This window comes from Sminthopsis crassicaudata, chromosome 1, assembly GCF_048593235.1.
Source record: "Sminthopsis crassicaudata isolate SCR6 chromosome 1, ASM4859323v1, whole genome shotgun sequence".
Lineage (NCBI taxonomy): Eukaryota > Metazoa > Chordata > Mammalia > Dasyuromorphia > Dasyuridae > Sminthopsis > Sminthopsis crassicaudata.
In genome coordinates this window covers 260,329,125-260,345,605 of record NC_133617.1, presented here as the reverse complement: position 1 = coordinate 260,345,605, position 16,481 = coordinate 260,329,125, and the positions used below count along the sequence as shown (strand labels likewise).

Sequence of the window (16,481 nt, the reverse complement as noted above, 5' to 3'; positions counted from 1 at the left end):
CTTCAATAACTCCAAAATCATTATTTGTTTTGAAAACTCCTTCCACCAGCAAAACAAAGCTTCTTTCTACAACTTGGTGATACTGTTTGTCCTCCATTCTTGAAGAGGAGCAAGAGGAAGGTAATGCTGTGATATGTAAATGAATTGGATTGAAGTAAGAGAGCTGTGCAAGGTCACCTGCCTTACTTTCCCCTCCAGAGCCATATGGGTCCAGTGGCCAGATAGAGATCAGGACAACTGCAAATGGTCCCTGGATACAATAGGAAACCCTAACCTTTTTAAGCTGAGGTCCTCCACAGATCTCAGTCTGACTGAGGCTGCACCTAGTCAGTGATTACGGCTAGTTAGCAATTGAGGCAAAGAATGATCTCTTTTAACTAGTCCAAAAAAATCTAATTTGGGAGGGGAAGATCCTCAGGAAGAAGCTTCAAGAATCATCATGGTTAGAGGTGGAGTCAAGATGTCAAAACAAAGGCAGGGGCTTTCCTAAGTTCTTCCCCAAAACCCTCCAAATATCTTTAAATAATGACTTTAAATAGGTCCTAGAGCAGCCAAACCCACAAAAAGACAGAGTAAAAAATTTTCCAAGACAACTTGAAAGGTCAGTAGAAAAAGTCTGTTGAATCAGAGTAAGAGAGGAGTGCAGTCCCATATGGGCTGCATCAGAGCAGATTGGCCCCCACAAACCAGGAGGAGGCCTCAATGCAACCAAAGCAATGGGAGCAGTGGCAACTTCCAGACCTCAACTTACAAATGGTAAAAGAATCTGACAATGGGTCAGAAGGAGATTTGCATCCCTTTGCTAACAGCAGATGATGGAACAGGGGTCCCTTTGACCCAACAATACCTCTGATTAGGTCTATATCCCAAAGATTTTTTTTAAAAAGGAAAAAGACCTATGTTTACAAAATTATTTATAGCAGCACTTCTAGTGCTGACAAAGAATTGGAAACTGAGGAGATGTCCATCAATTGGGGAATGGCTGACAAATTGTATATGATTGTGATAGAATACAATCATGATGAACAGTATATACTCTCAGTAAAACCTGGAAAGACTTAACATGAAGCAAAGTAAAATGAGCAGAAGTAAAAAAAATTGTACACAATAACAACAATATTGCATGATGATCTATATTATGAGTAACTTAGTTGTTGTCAGCAATACAAAGATTCAAGACAATTTTTAGGACATGATCTCTAGAGAAAGAACAGAATATATATGAAAAATAAATTTTCTTTATTTTTCTTGGAATTTTTTGTATGTATTTTCTTTCATAGCATAACTCACATGGTCAAGTGTTTTGCATTTCTACACATATATAAATTATGCCAAATTGCTTGCCTTCTCAATGAGATGGGGAGAGGAAAGGTGTTAGAACATGGAATTCCAAAGTAGAAAAAAGAATGTCAAAATTGTTTTTACATGTAACTGGCAGGGGGGGTAAAAACAGGATGAAAGAATCACCATGGCCAAAAAAGTTCATCATGCTGTGGCCAATCTGATATTATGAATCGTTTGTCCTTTTCTAGGTTGGTCCTTAGGGAGCCCATCATTGAACCAATATCCATAATCTTTCCTATTAAGTAGTATTTGCCAGAGCTCATGCATGTTCCTTTGGCATAATCTTAACTAATGATCTCTGTGTTATGATAAGATACCTAAGGAAGATGTATTAAAGCCAACATAAAAGCTAAGAAACAGAATAGTGAAAGAATGGGCCATATTATTTGCTTCACAGAGACAAATAGAGTGGATGTGAGACAGAGATTGAGAGAGAAAGAGAAGATAGAGACAGAGACACACAGAGACAGAGAAGATGGAGAGAAGAGGAAGGGAGAAAGAAAGAGAGAGGAGGGAAGGAGGAGGAGAGACAGACAGGCAAACAGAGAGACAGAGAAATAGAGAGAGAGAGAAGGAGGAAGGGAGGGAGAGCAAGAGAGAGAGAGGGTGGGAAGGGAAGGAAGGAGAGAAAGAGCGAAGGAGAATAAGAGGGAGGGAGGGAGGGAGGGAGGAAGAGAGGGAGAACATTCAGGGCCAACATGATGGCTATCTTCAAGAAGAACTGTCATGTGGAACAGGGATGAGGCTTGTTGTGTTTGGCTCTAAAAGACAGATCTAGAAACTATGGGTAGAATTACAAAGAAATATTTAGGCCTAGCAAAAATTGTCTAATAGGCTGTGCCTTGAGGACATGGTGGATTTTCAAGGAAAGTTTTTTTGTAGTAAAAAAGTCCTTAGAATTAAATATTGTACTAGTTGGCCCTTGAGATCGATTCTACATCTCAAATTCTGTGATTCTTGTTAAGAAGTTAGTGGATACCCCTCTCTACAAGCAATCCTAACAATTATTAGTGCTAAGAACTTCACAGGCAGGGCACCCAGACAAAATGTTTTCTCTCCAGCAGAGCTTAGCAAAACAATGCCTGCCCATTAACCTGATTGCAGGAACTGGCTAAATACTATTATCATGTCTATGATTACTATAACAGGTATATCATTGCTTCCACTCATAGGAAGTCTGAGATCCATCACTAAGATAACAGTTTAATTAGCCTCTAGTCTTAAGTCAATTCTCATAAGTGATTATCACTAACAGACAAAATCTGACTCCTGTCTGTCCAGAAATGTAATCAGGCTATTGGGGACCTACTGAGGAAAGTGGTGTTCAAGGACAGGTACATGTACAAAAGTATGTGTATCTTTTTACCAATGTTTAAGATTCTGACCCAATGGGAAGGAGAAAATCATCCAAATAGGGAAGGAAGCCAATAAAAGTTAAAATCCCAGGTGGGCAATGTATAAGCTTTTTTTAGGTGGCATTCTGGGATACAACTTGGTTAACAGACCCTTTGCAGAGTAATCTGAAATTCTGTTTTTACTTGAGAATAGACAGTATTAGAATGGAAGAACTAGCCAACCATGACATTGCTGAAAGAATAGTGCAATTTTCTTCTCATGGGATCTTTAAAAATGGGCTATACTTTTACCTTTCAGCAATTGCTTAAAGTTTGGAAGGCTTTCAAAGTAAAGGGGTGGGTTCAAATAATAGCTTAGAATCAAAAGGGCAAAAGTAACTGTTGGTTTAATATTTCATCTGAAAGAGTGCATATACCTCAAAATATAGAGATTTCTTTACTTATTATGAGGGCAATTCAGGACCCAAAGTGTTAGGTAGTTTTCAGGTGTTATATCTCAGAAGTTTCAAAATGATAAAATAGAAAGATTAAATTGGTTGGTCTTAATAATTATTTTTAATATGCTCTGATTTTCAAATTATAAAACTGTTTTCAAGTTTTGCCATGCTTCACAAAGATTCAAAGATTAGGATTTTGAGAGGATTCAAAAGCATTATATATGTTATTGTTTAAGGACCTAAGATATATAATCTAGGCAAGTAAAACTTGATAGGGAGATAAGATATCTGTCTTTATATATCTGAAGAATATAAGGGATAAAAAATGTTTCAAAGGAGAAACCAAGAGCAGTGAATGACAATTGCAGAGAGGCATATTTTGACTTTGTAGAGCTTCTAAAAAGTTAGAGCTGAGGAAATCTGAAAGAGACAACACTGGAGCAAAAGAGTTTGAAGTTTTTCAGGAAAGTTGTAAAATTCTTGCTATAATATAGGTTGTCATAGATGCCTTCAGAGATGCTACCAATTCTAAAGTTTTATGATTCTATCAAGAACCAAACAGATTCCGAGAATAACAAAATATGATAGTTGAAAAGGATTTTATCAGTCATCTAGTTCAACCCATATATGAAAGAAATCTCTATTACAATAAAGAATCATCCAGCAACTGTTTAAAGACATCTAAGAAAAAGAATCCAATAGATTAAAAAAGTATTAATCTCACTTTAGCAGTTATTAATTCTGTCCTTTGTTTTATACATAGAGTCAGCTACAAGTCTGCACTCTTATGTTACTCTGTGGTTCTTGAAGACCACCTTAACAAAAGACAACTCTGAAAAGTTTTGCCAAGCTGGAAAGGTTTTGTGTATGGACCCAGTAATGGACTGAATAAGAGTGATTCATAGAGTGTAAACTACTTGAGAAGAGAGTGTGTTTTATTTTTTTACTTTCTAGAATAGTGTCTGGTACATAGGATGTGCTTAATAAATGCTTGCTGACAAACCAGCCTAGGTAAGTTTGAAAACCATGATCAGTTAATATAAGAGCCTCATGAGTAAAAAAAAATAATTGAATTTTTTTTGGCCCCAGAAACTCTCAAAGACCATGGACTAAGTTATAAAGTTATTGTGATCATGGTATCATGTTATCCTGTATATGATTGCTATAGCAGGTATGATGACATTGCTTCCACTCATGGAAAGTCTGAGACCCATCCTTAAGATAAAAGTCCAATTAGCCTAAGCTTAAGTCAATTTTCATAAGTGATCATCACTAATAGACTAACATCACTAACTGACTTCTGTCTGCCCAGACATTAATTAGGCTACTGGGGATGTGGTAAGAGGATTGCTATTCAAGGACAGGTACAAGTATTTTATCTTTTACCAGTGTGTAATATTCTGACCCAACGGGAAGGAGAGAGAGACACTACAAAGTCATCCAAATGGGAAAGGAGGCCAATGAAAGCTATGATATTAATGGAATGAGTACCCATAATGGTAAAATTACATATCCTTGTACTATTGAAGCAACAATAAGGTTTTTTTTAAATCTCAGAATTTCTATAATACATTAGTATTATAGAAATATTATATATAGAAATTTACCTTAAAGGTAATTATTGCCTGCATATATTTTTAAAAATTCAAACCCCATAATATACTGCCTAAATAAGAATATTACATGACACAAGAATAAAATTGCAATTGATCCAAAAAATAATGGAAAGATATATAATAGGTATAGTAGTTTGTTACTATTGATGGGTGCAAATAAGAAGATGCTGGAAACACCTCACCAAGGACATGTATGAGCATATTTTACTATGAACAGGTCAAGAGTAACAATATTTAGAGAACAAATGGAAAGTCCACATATTGAATTGGTATCTGTAACATTTAGAATGGACCAGAAAATGGCTTCCAATACATTGGGTAAAACTCCTCTGGAAGATTTCTAGAAAGATGCTCATTAGAATTATACAAAATGAGAGGACAGATTGGAATCTATATCAATGGAGAAAGTACCTGAACCAATGAGATCATTGATCTACTGATGTAAATAATATGAATAAGTAATAACAAATGATTTATGGATGAAAACGTTCTATTGGAACTGACTAGTGAATCAATGGTATACAGATAAATAGGAGAAGGAAAATTATTCACTTAGATACATTTTAGTATAGGCAAATATATATCAATAAGCCCATAGCCTGAAAAAAATATATACTTTTATTTTAATGTAAATTTAAAATAGAAGCTACAGCAGATATCAGCTTCCCCTGATTACTCATGGTTACAGTCACCAAGAGCTTTATGAAAGAATCACTTGAATTACATAAAAAGAAGGGAATCTTTTTTTAATATCTTGTGAGAAATGCTGTAGGTGCTAAAAGCATAGGTTCTTTCTTCACAGTCCAATGCAATATAAATAAATTCATTGTATATGGAATGTGTAGAATTAGACTTATAAAAATCCAGATACTCCAAGTATAACATCTAGACTTTTCCTAATCTTGATATACAAGCTGATAAAAGACTGAAGTTTTCATACCTTTTCCTAGGTAAATATCTAATTATTATATCTAGAAAAAAAACAAAGAAATATCAGTGAGTAATCCAGTTTTCTCAAGGGGAAAAATGGTTTAATAAATTGTGATGTACTGGAAAAAACTGAGGTCAGAGGACATTCTGACTCTCACAATTACCATCTATGTAAACAGGAGAAAAGTTACTTAAACCTTCCTAGACTTCAGAATCCACATATGTAAAATGTGGTGTTGGACTAGATAAATTCTAAGGTCCTTCATAACACTAAATCTATGATCTCATTAATTGAAACTGAATAAAACAGTTGTATTGTGCCTTCTACACATATAAAAATTCAATCAAACATGCTGATTAAAATGAAACTGAAACAGAGATACAGAAAAGCTAAGAAATTTGCTAAAGTTAATAAGAAAATGACAATAGTGTTAGCTTTGATCATAACTCTTAGAAGTCTTCAAGTAAAGTTGAATAACTACTTATTGGGTATATTATTTTTGATGAATCTGCTGGACTAGACCTTGACCTGTTTTGGTTAGTTCTTAACATCTTAACTATGTTAATTCTTAACTTATAATCAGTAAATTTAGTTTTTTAAAAAATATTTTGATGATTAAATATCAGTATAATTAATTTCTTTTGTAATTCCATAAATTTTATGTTATGCATTTTAACTTTATTTTGAGAAGTTCATAGACTTCACCAAACTTCCAAAGGGGATCATGACACCAAAAAAAGGTTAAGAATTCTTGCTATTTGGTCACTGTGGCCCACCTTCACCTCCCAAATTCTATGATTCTATGATATCAGCCATCAAATAATCTCTCAATTCTATCCAGGGTTGCAAAATATCAACCTTGAAAGGATATTTGCCTTTCCCTCTTGTATCCACCAATAACTCTACCAATCTGTGAAGATCCCATTAAAGGGTATGGGGACTTTTGTCACTAGAGAGGGGCAACAAGAATATTTTCAATATAGGCTTTCAATAAAGCCTAAGGTGGAAAAAAAAAGACCACTTGAACCTCAGGAAACCAACCAATGGCATATAACACAGATCTACATGAGATTTAACTACTTCTCCTCCATACATCAAGTGAATATTTTGTCATCAAATTCTTTTCTCATCTGGAAGGCAAGAGTCATTCTGGAATCTTACCCTTCTCCTTTGTAATTCCATGAATAAGTTCAGGTTTAGGTGGGGGTTTTTTGACAGAGAGGATAGTTTTCATGCTCTTTTTTGTTGTTATTTTTTCCCCACACCTTCTATTCTTATCCCCAGGAAAGCAGGATGACAAGGATTAACTGAGGAGAACATTTGCTAGAAAGCTGAACTCATCTATCTCAGTGCTAAAAGGCTCACCCACACTCCAAAACTTCAACTCTAAAATTGGAAGATGTGTTTGAATTGGTGACAAGTTCAATCTGTCTTATAGTAAATTCATGTTTGTGAAAACAAAACATTTTTCTCATTCTCTTGTAAATTAAATCACCTGACTACATCACAAATTCCTATTTTTCAGAATAATCAGAATGCAATTGTCAATCACAATTCTGATTGAAATATAGGTTTAAAGAGTTCAGTCATTATGAAGATTCTAATTCTTCTTCAAAACAATTTAGTAGCAATTTTCAGGTGTATTTGTCAAATGAGATAGAGGAAACAGTCTAGCCAAGGATAGCCAAGACTAGGTAATATGAAATGTCCATGTACTAATTATAATTACCCCTCACTATAACCTCTTTCATGATGTCTATGTCTCAGAACAGCATTATTTGTCCAGAGACAGGAGTTGGAAATGAATTGTGTATATTTCCTTGCCTTCCAAGACAAGAGATTGACTTAAAATACATTTCTGCCCTTTAATTCCAAAACTCTGTTAACAAATTCCTGAAAGAGCAAGGGTAAGTAAATATAAAAAATAACCCTTCAATGTCTGCAGAAAAAAAAAACTTGTTTTGAAATATGAAAATTACATTTTTACATGTTGTGTATATAGTGACTATCTTCCAATTCCTCCAAATGGATATTTTTAAATCCCTTAAATACTTAAAAAAGAAATCTATCCACCCATTGCTTCATAAACTAAAGAGTCTACAAAACTTATATTTCTATCCTCAGTATTTAGTCCACTGTCTGCCCCATGTTGTCCAGTGTCTGGCCCATCTTGTTCAATTGGTCAGTCATGTACAATCTTTGTGATCCCCTATGGGATTTTCTTGGCAAAAAACTGCAGTAGTTTGTCATTTCCTTCTCCAGTGAATTAAGCCAAACAGGGAGTAAGTGACTTGCCTAGCATCATACATCTTAGTATCTGAAGCCAAAGTTGACCTCTGGACATTGATTCCAAACCTAGTACTCTATTCATTGAATTCCCTTACTTGCCTCTACATAGTAAGTTCTCAATGACTTTTTCTCATTTAATAATTGATTCAATTACATAGAAAAATCTAAATTTTAAATTAGGAATCTTTTCTGATACCTCATTCCCTGCCAACATTACTCAAAACTTCAACAAAGTTAAGAAAAAAGACCTTTTTAGGTGATGAAACATTGAGATACAAAGAGCATTATTGTATCATCTTAAGCAAGTCACTTAATCTCTGAAAGCTTCACTTTCTTCATCTATAAAATCAAAATTTGGACTAGATGTACTCTGCTTCCTCTTTCAACTCTAAATTAAGGATCTTATAATCTTGTGGACAAAATAGTTTCTGTACCTGAGGTGTTTACATTCTCCATTCTACTTTTACACATTCTAACCACTTAAAAAATATCTCTAAAAGGAACAAAGCTTTATTTAAAGGAATTAGGGGAAAATTAGTAATTTTTTTCTATATATCTGGTTCACAGTTGATTCTTTGGAAGAAATAGAATAGGAATTAAGTAGAACTTCATCCTTTGTTGATTAATTGATTGAAGTAAAAAGCTAGATGTGTTGATGGTACTAAAAACAGATTTGATTTTTTGGAACATAGCTTAAGACACCATGATGGATTCCTTCTAAGTAGGGATTGTGGCACAGAGGATAGAGTGTTGGACCTGTTGTCAAGAAGAACTAAGTTCAAACTCATCTTCAGACACTTGCTAGCTGTGTGACCATGGACAAAGTCACTTAACCTTGTTTCCCTCAGTTTCCATATCCATAAAATGACCTGGAGAAGCAAATGGTAAATTATTCTAGTATCTTTGCCAAGAAAATCTCAATGTAGTCACAAAGAGTCAGACAGAACTGAAAATGATTAAACAGCAATATTCTTTGTTCATGAGTATATAGGACCTAGCCCAGTACATGACACAGAATAGGTCCTTAATAAATTCTAGATAATTGATTGCAGTAAATAGCTAGACTTATTGATAGTATCGAAAACTACGATATGGTTTTTTAGATGATGATACTATACTAAAATGAAATACACTTGCTTAGGTATAAAATTCTACTTCTCTGAGAGATGGAAGAATAGAAAGACTATGTTTTCTCTAAGATTTTGGGGCCTTATTAAGAGGGGTTTAAATTTTAACAGAGTGGGAAGGGGAGATTCTCTGATAAAAAAGAAATAATATATCTTTAAGTCACCAAGAATTTTGACAAAATCTCCTATACTGATAAAGAAAGAATGAAAAAAAAAATATTGGGAATAATCTGGAGCTGAGGTCTGGTAAGACAAGATCAATAATGGGATAAGGGGGCAGGGGACTCAAGAGAAAAGGACAACGTATTGTTGACTTCACTAGAACAATACATTCATCAAAAAATTAAATTTGAGGATCACCCAAAGAGCAATGAAGAGGCATATGGGAGAGGAGGGAGTGAAGGGGAGGACAGTGTGAAAAGTAGGGGATGAGCAAGCTTCCCAACAAGGAATTATTTAGGGAATGTGATATAATATGGAGGATCAGAAAAATTTATGTGTGGAAAAATGATGAGCCAGTAGGTTGAGGGAGATGGTGGAACAAGCAATAGAAAGTCAAGGTACTCCTTCAGGTGCCATGTGAGAGAACTTGAGGAACTTCATCATATTACATAGCTCCCATGGAGCATGTCTAGAGAATGGTTGACAAACAGAACACTAACTTAATAAAATCAAAAAGAAGAAAGAAAGAAAGAAAGAAAGAAAGAAAGAAAGAAAGAAAGAAAGAAAGAAAGAAAGAAAGAAAGAAAGAAAGAAAGAAAGAAAGAAAGAAAGAAAGAAAGAAAGAAAGAAAGAAAGAAAGAAAGAAAGAAAGAAAGAAAGAAAGAAAGAAAGAAAGAAAGAAAGAAAGAAAGAAAAAGGTAAGAGACAAAGGTAGGCAGATGAAAGTCTGGTGACCAAACAATTTAATTACAAAACAGAGAGTATCTGAGAGTGGCCTATTGCACAAGTTTGATAGCTTCCCTAGTCTGACATAGAACAGTGCTTAATGAATGTTTATCAATTGATTTTTAAAAGTTCATCAGTAGCTAATTAAAACTCAGGAGTCCCTTTGATCATAAGCCCCAATTATAACCATTATTCAAGGTCTGTACAAAATATCATTTCCTTTTCTTTCACATCTCCACAGGAAATGTAATTATTTTCTCTTTCTCTTCACATTTTAATTATAAGCAAATATCTGGTATCATAGTATACATCCCACCTTCCACTTTAGTTATCCATGTATTTGGGGCAACTAATTCACATGGTGGATGGAGTGCTAAGTCTAAAGTCAAAAAGACCAGAGTTCAAATGTGCACATCACTAAACATCAGACACTTACTAACTATATAAATCTGAGCAAGCCATTACATTTTTATTTGCCTCAGTTTTCTCAACTATGAAAAAGGTATAATAATAGCAACTACTTCCCAGTACAGTTTTGAGGCTCAAATGAAATAATAATTGTAAAATGCTTAGCACAATATCTGGTCCACTATGTGCTATATAAATGTTAATAGTTATTGTCATTATCATCATTTTCCTGACTAAATTATAAGCTTCTTGAGGGAAAGGAATATGCATTATTGATTTTATTATGCTATAATTCCAAACACAATGCTCTTACACATGGTAGGTACATAATAAATACACTATATTGAATTGAATGTGGATTCACTACATAAAGAAAAAATTCAGCAGAATAGATTTATTCTATCCTAAATATAAACATATTCTTTAATATTTTACAATATAATTTCTTGGGTTTATTAAAATATTTAAGTTTTGTTTGCCAACATACATTGGATGACTTGTGGATAGAAGAAAACACTTGTGTCTTTAATATAAAGAACTGGTTTTGTCTGACCATCCGGCAAAAGTCCCACAAACAGGCCTGTGCTTTTCACTGATTCCAGACTTATGGATCCATTTTCCAAGTTCTTCTGAATTTTAAAGTGACAATCAACATCTCCTGTGCCCTAGAAACAACACAATATAATTTCATACATGTGAATCTCACAGTGGGGGAAAAAGAAATCTGTTAGATCTAACTGGCCATTTTCTCAATTGTGTCATTTTCTCCAGTCCTCATTATAAACCAAAATAACCTCTACTCTACATTTGCCTATTGGTTATGCCTTTAGAAGATGTAAAAATCAAATATTCTGCAGCAGAGTGCTATCACATGTTTCTCAGAGTGACTGAATCATCTTTCAAAGCTTCTCATCACAGAGGAGTATAAATTCAGATAGAGTTTCAATTGGGATGGATCTTACACCAGAATTACTTATTTCTTTGACTAAAAATACAAACATTTCGCATGGAAAAATAATTTAGCATGACACTGAGAAAAGTAGAAAAGAAAATTTCCTTCTGTAAATGTATTTTTACATTTTCAAGTCAGTTAAGTGTAATTTCTGCATATTATCATTACTATGATGTATTTAATGTTTCCTTACCATGACCTTTAAAGTTAGTTTTAATACTTTGTTCCTATTCTTTTTAATTAATACTCATTATTCCCAATATGAAAGGGGACCAGTTGGAATAGGGATGAGAAGGGAAAAAATAGAGGAATGTAGTTGTAAAGATTATGAAATACTTTGCATGTCTTGCTTATTAATTAATGAGAACTGCTTTGTGGAAGAACTCCCAATGATTTTTACATTTTACCTTGCAACCCTTTCAACATATAGTAGTTACGCTTCTTTTCCCTTAGTCATCATCTCCATCATCATTTATAGTTCTAGTTGTTGCTATCACAAAAATACTGCTATGAATATATGTGTGTATAATACTTATAAACATATATATATATACATATACATGTACATTATGTCTGTACATTATATATAGTATATGTGTACTATGTACATGTGTAATATGTACATTACATATAGTATATATACATATATATCTACAAACACATAACACATCATTATGTCTTTGACTTTGTTGGAATATATACTCAATAATGGATTGCTTATTTGGCTTTTATTTTATAACCCTTTAAAAAAATAGTTACAGCGGAACTCAAAGCAGAAAAGTCCTGGATTTGAATTTCACCTATGGTCCATACTGGCAACATGACCTAAGCAAATTATTAACTTTTTCACACTATAGGAAACTTTAGAACCAGAAGTTGCTGACCTTGCTGACCTCTGAATAAGGCTTTTTTCACTGAGAAGTTTCCTGTAACCATGAAATCTTAGATCTAGTATCTATCCTTATACTTATTAATATTAATTCCCTCTCATGTTGTGAAGACAAAAAGCAATCTGCAAGTACAAAATGAGTTGGAAAGTTAAGGCTATTTGTGAGTATTTCAAGGGAAATAAAAAGAAAAAGACAATCTATTCTAACTATAATTGTCTGCATGAACCACAGGCTTACATAAAATCAAAATTTTAACAAATTGAACTCAGCAAAACATTGCTCTATATCAACAGATGAGATCAAGTAATCTGTTTCACTGGATATTTCACTTTTCAACCACTTGTTCTGGGCATATATAGACGCAATCTATCTGAATGTTTTGCATCAAAGTTATTTTTGTTCGACATTATCGGAAATATTTTTTCCAGTTCTTTGCATGAAGAGAGAGACATTTGCATTTTGCACGTGTGGGCAGAGCCAGAAAAAGAGTGTGACCAGTGCTGAGCAGAGTGGGAAAATCATTTCCTGGTTCCTGCAAAATCATCTTCTTGTTTATTGCATGGATCATGTTTTATTCTTTTTTTCTTTCTTTTTTGAGATGGAAATGCAACATTGATGACTCATATGTTACTTGTTTCTTAAAACCCTGCCTTTTTTTTTCTTTTGTACTATTGCTTAACCAATTCCTCTCCCCAATGTATCTTTGAAATTCTTTTCTGGTACACAATAATTATTTAATCAATGCTTGCCATGAAACTAAATACAAGAAAGTAATTGTGAACAAATTATATGAGTATGTTTTCAATTCAGTCATTTGGAAAATATCTGTTAAATATCTATTATATTTAAGGTTCCTGAAGGAGACCCAAATAAAAATAAGCCTTGTCTTTAAGGATTTATAATATATATTTGAATCCATGTTTTACAAAATCATTCACAGCTAGTCTTTCCAAGATACTGATATTACTTTGTTTTCAGTACATTTCACTTTGCTTAAGTTCATGTAGGAATTTCCAGATTGTTGTTGTTCCTTTTTTTTTTTCTGAGAGCATCCTGCTCATCATTTCCCATAGAACAACAATATCCCATCACAATATTCTAATAGAAAATAGAAAAGAGAAGTACCAACAACTGGTGATGAGAGTTCAGAAGAGGGGAAGATTACTTCTTTGGGGAAGAATCAGAAAAAAAATTCGTGTTGAAAGAAGAGATGGGTAGACTATCAACAGAAGCATATGGGGGCAAGGGAGGCACACAGAGAATGATGCTATTTTTATAAGCCTTGTTAAGATAGCATTTTGTAAACTTGAAGCATTATTTTAAATGTCAGGTTTGTGGGGGGGTGTTATTATTATTGTTGGATTAGGATGGGCAGCCTGGGATTTTATCTACTTGTGTGGAAACTACCTTTACCAAAATAAACATTCCTAACCAAACCAAACTATATCAAACCAAGCCAAAAATTTCTAATTCATCAGCAACTTACAATCTTAGAGAGTTGACTGTGGCACTGAGATAAGTGTTTTGCTCAGTTATTCAGTATATGTCGAAGGAAGTATTTAAATCCAAGTTTTCCTGGCTCCATGGCTAGATCTTTATCTACTATATCATATTGTTCAAGTTATTGTTAATAGTAATGATAATTAATATTAATAGATAGAGTTTCTATAGTATCTTAATGTTTTCAAAATGTTTCACATGTATTATATCATTTGATCCTTTTATAACAATTCTGGGAGCCAGGTGCTATTATTAGTTCTCATTTTACATTTGCAGAAACTGAGGCAATCATGGGTTAAGTGATTTGCCCAGAATCACATATCTAAATAAGTAACTAAGACAGGATTTGAACTCAATTCTTTATGATTCCAGGTCTAGTACTCTGCCTCCTCACTATTTCTCAACCACACACACTACCCCAACCCTCTCTCTAATTGCCAAGACCTATAGATTTCAATTTTGTAACATCTAATATGTCCCCTTTTCTCTTTTGACACAAGCCCTCATGACCTCAAGCATCTACTATTTTATTTTAATTTATATTGTCCCAGTTATTAAAAACAGTTTTTAATTTGTTTTAAAAATTTTGAGTTCTAAATTCTCTCCCTTGTCCCTATCCACAATTAAGAAACCACATGTGGAGTTATGCAAAACTTTTCCATAAAAGTCAAGTTGTGAAAGAAAACATAGATCTCCCACCCTAATGAAAATAAAAACCCTCAAGAAAAATTGAGTTTAAAAGGAAAGAAAGAGAGAATGGTTTTTTGTCATCATCATAACAATAACATTATTGTTACAAGAGTATCAGTATTCACTAGCTATTATGATCCTGAAATATAGCCATCAAAAAACAATAATATAAATGCTTTGGAATTAGTCAGAGCCTACAAGAGATTTTAAAGTTTCCTACACTGAAGTGTAATAAGGTCCTGAACCTAATGGATGTTGAGGGAGTGACATATTACTACATAATCATAGCAGCCAGAACCCAAATGATTCTTCTGACTACAAATTATTTTAAAGCATTCAATGTGGCCTGTAGAATGAACCATGACAGAACTAGATTAACTGAATTAATGTTTTCTAAGTAGCAAGGCAGTGCAAATGGATAAAGCATTGGACTTGGAGTATGGAGGTCCTGAGTTCAAATCTAGCTTTGAACCATTATTATTTGCTTACCCTTAGATAAATCACCTAACCTCTCTGTACATCAATTTTCTTATCTGTAAAATGGGGATAATAATAGTACCTTCTTTCTAGAGTTGATATCATAAAGAAAAGAAATAATATTTGTCAAGTGCTTTGAAAATCTTATATTGAAATTTAAATGCTAGATACCTATCCCTTTGCTACCCCAGAACCCAGGCTATTTATCTAGTAATAAGCTGAAAGTCCATTAAAAGGAAGAGACAGATTCAGAAATGGATTGGGAAACAATCTTCATCATGAAAAAACCTGAAGAAAAAGTATAGGAGATCCCTTGGAGCCTCACTCCAAAATGATCATTCTGCAAGGATTCATGTTTACACTCCTGAAAAATGCTATCTCTCACTTCCACACTGAAGCTGATTTTCACTTACTTTTATCTGCACATTTCAGACCAAGAGCAGACTTTATTAGAGATAAGTTAAGACAAAGCAAAGTACATTGCTCTGGAATCCCTGGGACACTAGAACACCACTGAGTTAAATTATCATGTTCCCAACTGCAAGCCTACCCACTAAATACTTAAATATGGAATTTATAAAGTACTAACATGTAGTAAGGACATTACAGAAGTAAAATGACATGATGGGGAAAATGCCTAATGCCCCTACTTTGCATGAAAGTAGTTTCATATTCACTCTCCTCTATGGGCACAAAGATGCATATACCTTGATGGTCCAGGACAGAAAATACTTAAGTTTGTTTAAACTGATGTGGTAAATCAGGGATCAGAATGGAGTGGTATTAATCCCACATTACAATGTCATTCGAAGCTCAATACACAAACATACACACATACATATACACACACATATCTAGAATTTCTATAGAATAGAAATTATGCAATACAGATTTCTATTTATTAGTTGTTTCTCTGAATGCAGATAGCATCTTTTTCATATATCTTTTATCATTAATTTGGGTATTTAAAAGTCAAAATTATTTATTCACTCAAACTTTAGCATATTCTGACCTGTCGGAATTTCTATAGGTCCTGTATTTCAGCCTCTAAGGTGAGATAAACTTGTTCAATTAGAGTCTGTAATAATAATAGTGATTTAAAGATTATAGGGTCACAGAGATTTAGAGCTCAAAGAGATATCTCTCATTTTATTTGAGGAAACCGAGCATGAAGATATTAAGTGTTTTCCCCCAGATCTCACAGCAAGTAAGTGTCTGCAGGCAGAATTAGAACCCAATGTACTATTCCATTTCTCTTTTAATAACTTTACAGGATCCATTCTCTATATCACTGAAGATATATTGGACATACTGGGTTTTCTATCATAGCATAGCAATCCTGGCTATGGGTAGGGATTAATTGTACTTAAGGGCATCTAGATGAAGTTCTCAAAACAGCAGAATGATTGAAAGACTAGTTACCAAATAGTTGAGGTCAATGAATGATATTTTTTGATCAGTTTCAAATTCCTCTAAGTAAAGCTAGGATTTGGTACTGTATGAGTCTTTCCTTATTAGACCTGAAACATTCCATCAGAGGCTAGGTTTCATGCACGTTAAGACCTGAATCCCAAGGG

At 33.7% G+C, this 16,481-nt stretch overlaps 1 protein-coding gene across 3 annotated transcripts in view; it reads right to left on the bottom strand.

The window, feature by feature from the left end:
- LOC141549101 (lipoxygenase homology domain-containing protein 1-like) overlaps positions 1–16,481 on the bottom strand; it is a 598,160-nt gene that overhangs the window by 416,854 nt on the left and 164,825 nt on the right. For all 3 annotated transcript variants that reach the window (XM_074278423.1, XM_074278432.1, XM_074278441.1), the window contains exon 17: positions 10,883–11,060. In XM_074278423.1, the coding sequence (XP_074134524.1) occupies positions 10,883–11,060 (178 nt within the window). The remainder of the gene's footprint in view (positions 1–10,882; positions 11,061–16,481) is intronic.